The 6,590-nt window shown below is 36.2% G+C and overlaps 1 protein-coding gene across 1 annotated transcript; it reads right to left on the bottom strand.

Annotated features, from left to right (window-relative positions):
- Positions 1-62: 62 nt before the first annotated feature.
- On the bottom strand, positions 63-5,785 carry LOC122078566 (pentatricopeptide repeat-containing protein At4g18975, chloroplastic; the record flags this gene model as incomplete). Its single annotated transcript, XM_042644597.1, is given in 8 exon segments — positions 63-96; positions 236-298; positions 971-1,172; positions 2,270-2,482; positions 3,756-3,899; positions 4,160-4,279; positions 5,119-5,184; positions 5,764-5,785. Coding segments are annotated over 8 exon segments (853 nt in total), but the record flags the coding sequence as incomplete, so codon positions are not given.
- Between the last annotated feature and the right edge of the window lie 805 nt (positions 5,786-6,590).

The raw sequence follows: 6,590 nt of genomic DNA, 5'->3' as shown, positions 1-6,590 counted from the left end.
CAAGAGAATAATATACAAGGAAAACCAAATGCCAGGATCGGATCCCAGAGGCACTCATTTTCTTCCTGTTGTCCTAACCCGATCCTGTTCTCCCAACTGGAAAAAATAAAGCAAGAAGACTTGGCAGTAAAACAATAAATTTAAAAAAAAAAAAAAAAGGTTCAGAATGAAAGCCTGTCTTCATTGTTCTCCACTATAGCTGACTACCAAGCAAGAAAAAAATGTGAAATTTAACCTTTCTCCATGTCAACACTAGCACTTGCCAAGTTGTCCGCAGTCCCAGTCTGTTTGATCTTCTCTGAAGATGCACCATAAAGACCCAAGTTATTTAACAGATAAAGAATCAGGGAGCCATGTTCTATTAAACATGACTTATGGACCCACTCTTCCCAACCCACCATGCAAATGATATTTGGTAAAAGACCCTTCTCCAGAATGCACATGCACAAAACAAAGAAAGAAAGAAACATACGAAGGGCAAGGTTCTAAATGCAAAAAAGAAATAGACAAAGAAACATATTAATAAAGGAGATACAAGGAATATTTTCAAATGGGTCTCATTTCCTAGTCGGTGCTCATGCAGGAGTCATTTAGTGCTACTCTTTCATAGAAAAGCACTTTCCACATTTCTGTTTTCAGAAACTGTTCTTTGTTAGTACTTTTATTTATCATTAGCTATATGATAAATGCCAAAAGTAAGTCGTACACGTACAAGAAACATTGTATTTAGAAACATGTATTATAAATTTTTGTCGACACTCAACCGTACATGCAATATCCACTGTCAAACCAAACAGAATAAATAAATAAATAAATAAATAAATAAATAAAGAGAAAAAAAAAACCATATGGAAGTGTTCTGTTTGACTGAAAAAGCTAATTTTACCGAGTTAAAAAATGACACGCACAAAGGAAAAAGAGAGTGGAAAAGCAATTTTAGGACTGTTTTCCAAACACAGCCTGAGAATACCTTGTTTCTCTGTATTCTTCTGAGAATTCTTTCTAAATTTCTTGGGTTGGCCCCTCCATGAATCAGTGAACAGATGGTCGTATTTCTCCAATATTCTCTTTTTTTCATCTGGTAAACCCAGCAACTCATATGCATCTGCCACTTTCTGCACAACTGATTTGTCTGGAGGTTTCCGGTCAAATGCTTCAAGGCCCTTGAAGAGCTAGCAAATCCAAATGGAATAACAATATGTACAGAGGTCAGTACAAAATGTGGAGGTTGGCATGCTAGACTTCAGGAACAAGCTTAGTAGAAAAACCAGCAGCAAACATAATGGTAATCATTTTTCCCACAGGAGTGGGGGACTCTAAACTAGAGGGAAAAAAAAAAAAACCACAGCAGCAGTCGTCAATCAAGGGGAACACACCCATCCCAAAAAAACATCTCAAATGCATAAGAAGCCACAATATGCACTATAGAAAGAAAAGAACCATTAACACAATGGAGAGAAACGGGAAAGGGAAAAGAAGAAAAAGTTCTCGAGCCAATAATCAGATTTCTAATCCTCCAAGCACTCCTATTTTAAGTATAGAAATTGACAACCACATCCATCGCATCCAATCAGACCATAATGCAGCTCCTTTGCCTTCAAACCCTCATCATCAATGCAACTGCTAAACTGATAATTATGCCAAACATTTTCAAAACAACAATAAAAAATCAGAGACTCCACAAACAAGCTCAAGACTATCCCTTAAATGGGCAGAATTTCCCTCAATCATGAGGTGTTTCCAATGTTTTTTAACCTTGGCTTCAACAGGAAACATCAACTCAAATGGGACGGTCATTTGCCAATTTTCACAACAGAACTCAATTGCTTACAAGGCCCCCCCCCCACATGTATAGCAATCATTTGTTTTTCAAAATGTAATGAAACTTCAAAGCTTTATACTGCCACATGGCCAACTCCGAGTGAGTTCAAATTTGACAGGTAATCAGGGACTTATGGAACCTACTTGTAGACAAAATTTGGCCCCTAAATGATCTGCCATGTGGGGGATATTAGGTCCAGCCACCTAGCATCCTATGGTTAAACAGACCACTGGACCATCTCACTTTAAATAATGTTTATTTAATAGAAACCTTCAATTGAATAAATTAGCCTACTCTAACCAAAGTACTAACATATGACTGATATGAGAATGCATCAACCAGATGCGACAAATAATTAACGAAAAATAAAGAACATTGCAATCTTCCATCAACTATTCAAAACAAAAAGAATTGTACCACCAACAGAGTAAACATGAAAATGGTTACCTTTACAAGCCTCTCCAGCATATTGTTTCGATAATATATAGAAATCATAAGTGTGCACAATTTCCAAGGCACTGAATGCAGGTCATTACCAATTTTCTTTACCCAAAACTTATGTGCTTCTTCTGCCCTGTGGTCCATATCTAGCGCACGTATTAGTTGCTCATATATTCCCATTGTGGTCCCTTGCCCCTTGCTTAACATCCATTTTATAACCTGGAAACAAATCCCAGATAACGATGAAGTGCAAACAAGAATACATTCAAAGGTAAAACAGAACATCCAGACTAATCAAAAGTATTAGAACTCAGTTTCAAGTCCTTTGCTTAGTATGCACGGTGAGCTTCCAAATTTTTAAATTGTTTGTCTCATTGGCAGTACAAGTGTTTAAGAAGTCAACAGTTGGAAGTTTCAGATAACAGCAGTAGGAAAAACCAAGATCTTAGAATAATCAAACCTTTCAAGCTATCAGATCAAATTTGTAAATTTGTAAGCTCTCTCTCTCCCCCTCTCTCCGGCAGTGGCTTGGGAAGAGAAAATCCCTGTAAATTTCTCTTATAAATGATCCTGGATCTCAATCAAGTTGAGATGAATTTCTGCTGATCATGTTCTCAAACATTATGTGTATATTCCATAGAAGATTGTAATGTAAAACAATCTGAGGAAAAGACTGATTCTAAAAGTATATGTTTTATTGATATGCGTGAGCGACGGATTAAGAAAAATCCACAAATATGGATACAAGAACTCTGCCACATATCGAAATCAAATATTAGAAATAATTTATTAGTTTCCGAAAACCAGTAAGTATTATTTCAGGTCAGAGTGACAGGATGTAAGATTAGGGAAGATGCATTATTCTTGGACATGGAATAGATGGAGGATCTAGCTCTTGGTTGAAGAACTAAGATGAGATAAATCAATCTTGAAGATTATTGAAATATATGGGCATGTAGACAATCAGATAAAAGGTTAATGGAATTCTAGGGTGAATTTTTTCAATGGGTATTAATCCGACCAACAGATCTCTAAGAATCACCTAGAGGACCTGAAAGCATCACAGCATCTATAGATTTGACCAACCAGGCAGTGCTACAGCATAGAAGCAGCAATCCCCATTGAATGATGTAAAATAATAAAGTACAGAGACTCTTATATAGCTTCACTTTAGGACACTAGCTGTCAACAAATTTTTATCCAAAAAAATCATATACCTAAATGTAGGAAATAAAATAATAAGACAATAAAAATTTAAAAATACAAAATTACATCCAGGAACAACTTCATAATTCAATTCAACAATTAGTCATCCCTTCGAACCTTCGAAATCTAAGTGTCACCCAATGCATACACCCAACCCATGAATGTACATGCAGACAAGTGGAGTCCATATCAATAATTAATAAAGACTAGCCAAATTTTGAAAAAGAAAATTTTAAAGTGCATATAGATATATAAGGCAGATATAAACAAAGAAAGTACTTCATACCTGAATAACTCTATGCCACTGTTGCTCCTTCTCAAGAGCAAATAATGCCTGCTTCAAGGATGCTATAGGAAAATTCTGCTCCCATGCAACCCAGGCATCAAGTGCACCATAAACAGCTTCTTTAGATTCCTTGAGGTCAAAAAGCTGCAATATTTTGGATTTCCATAAAGGAAGTACATTAAGAAGACATACAGAAAAGTTTACCCTGCAAAAGACCAACTCTGAAAGCAGAAACTGCACAAAGATATAGGCTAAAAACCTTCAGCAACCTTAAATTAAAAGAAAATCATATAGTATAAAATAATATTGAGTAATATCACAACATAATAAGTTAAATATTAGGTTTTTCTTCTACCATATATATATATACATATTAGGGCTTCCCAATACAATATTCACTTAACTGTATTAACAAGAAAGTTTATTTTGTCCTTCCTTGAGACATTCTCCCCAATTTGATGCTTGCATACACCTCCAGTATCACCCTCTGACTGCTGATATGTATCTTTATTGTCATACCGAACCTGGAATATAATTATGAATTACACGTTGCTTACTAATAAGGAAATCCATGGGTTAGTTTTATAAATCTAAAACATATTCTACAAACATTTTGTTGACAGACAAGTAAATAGGCCTTTTCATTTTGTGATAACATTTTTCATTTATTGAAAGAATGATGATAAATGACAAAGAACTGCAAAAGTAAAAATCATACACCCAACTAAACAACTTCCGAAAGTAGATGCTAGGAAAATAATGTAGGAAACATAGTTAACACTACTACAGAAGAGTTCATTTTTCAGTTCTTATATTTCCATACATTCAAAAGGAACAAATTGATGAGGCAGCTAGTAGTGTGATCTTGTGGAGGATGCTACCTTCCAATATTTGCTAGATTTGTGGAAGGAAAGGAACACTCAAAATCCAATAAGAACTCACCAAAAGATTGGGCTATCCAAATCTGGTTTCCCTTGCATTTGTGGACCTCAGCGCAACAGTAAGGTTGCTCCATTGCAACCTAGTGGTCGCAGGTTTGAGTCGGAAACAGCCTCCGTGAATCAGGGGTAAAGCTGCATACATTATGATCCTCCCCAGACCCCACTAGCGGGAGACTCTTGCATTAGGTATGCCCTTTTTAGTTATGACTTTGTCGTAATTTAGTTTCCATTATCAACAAAACATCAATGCATGATCCCAAAACCCATCTTGTAACCCAAAGTTTCAAAGGATGCTTCAGAAACATCACTAAATATAGTATTATGAATGTGCAACAAAGCAAAAAAAAACTCTCTACAATTTTTGAGGACCTCAAATGTTTCTGTGCTTTATGACTACGTACAGTATGCATTAAATCACATACCATCGTGCTGTAACTGCAATTTGCTAACTGAGCTCTGATCATTCCAGGTTGAGCATTCATACCGACCTGCATAAGAGGAAAGGCGGAGAGAAAGAATTAGGAAAACATATACAAGAGAGAATCTTAAATCATTCATTCATTCAAGCTCAAACCTCCTGTGAGCTGACTCAATGCATTTAGTCACAGATAAGGTCAATAAAAGAAACTAGTTTTAGATTGAAGGCCAACTGAGACACAATCTGACAGAAATTCAATTAATCGAAATGAGCTCAAGTCGATCAATCGCATCATAGCTATCTCCTTCTATTTCTTCAATGTCATGTGTTTCAGTCTTTCAAAAAATTTCCAAATGATTTATGAAGTCTTGTTAAGATTTTATTCCCCATGCATTGATAGTATCAACATTCTAAATGATAAAGACAGGATTGAGTCTTTGAGAAAAACTAAACGAACTTTTGATCAGGAGCTTGCCTGACCTGAATACCTGATTCATTTCCACGTTAATGATACACAACCTTGATTTCAAAGATATTTCCATGTAACATTAAAGCACCAGAAAGTATCTCAGAGAAATAAGAGGACAGGCAATGAAGCAGAAAGTTATCTCAGAGAAATACAAGGACAGGCAATGCAGCAGAAAGTTACCTCCACTCTTGTCCTTGACTTCCTGAAAAGAACCAAAAAGATAAGAATTAGATGCAGAAAATAGATATTAGTAGAGCTATGACACAGATAGAGCATTCTTTTTTTTTTTTTTTCATTTTTTTTTGGGATAGGTAGGAGGGCGTAGTAGATAACAACCGGGAGGTTCGAACTCGAGGCCTCCTGATAAGCGTGGGTTTTTTGCACGCCACAGTTCACCAACTGCACTAGGCAGTTGTTGTTCAGACACGGCATTATTCCTCCATCAATTCACTCAATGCAAATGGTACACCAAACAAAGTGGCAGCCTTGACCATAGAGCAGAGTTGTTTTATGATACTAAAAATATGTTTATCTCAAATCTAAGTTGGTGATGTGCTAATCCCACAATCATCAGGACATGAACGCCTATAAACACATGCTCCTTTTAGGAATGTGATGCTCTTATAAATAAGCATGTGCACATCCAAATGTTAATTCTCCTTTAAGAAGCAGATTTTTTGTAGGTGCTTCTTTAATAAAGTGGCTTGCTTATAAGGTATGACGAGCATCATCTAAGCATAGACAATGAGGTAGTGCCTTCAAATCACCATCCTACACCATGTAACATCTGTTATTGGTATGATTCAGGCTAAGGAAGATGTCTAGCTATCACCAGAGGGAAATGAGAACTGAACACACAAGTGACTTCAGAAGCACCATCAAACTAAGCGGCACTTTAACCACAGAGGGAAGGCACTAAATCACCAATCACCATTTACCTTAAAGCTTTCCTATACATTTTGAACTTTAAAGACGGTGCAGTACTGCAGTTCCAAGCAGAGTAAAAA

The sequence above is a fragment of the Macadamia integrifolia genome, chromosome 5 (genome assembly GCF_013358625.1).
Source record: "Macadamia integrifolia cultivar HAES 741 chromosome 5, SCU_Mint_v3, whole genome shotgun sequence".
NCBI classification, from domain to species: domain Eukaryota; kingdom Viridiplantae; phylum Streptophyta; class Magnoliopsida; order Proteales; family Proteaceae; genus Macadamia; species Macadamia integrifolia.
Note: the sequence above shows the minus strand (reverse complement) of the source record. Positions and strands in the feature narration are given on the sequence as shown.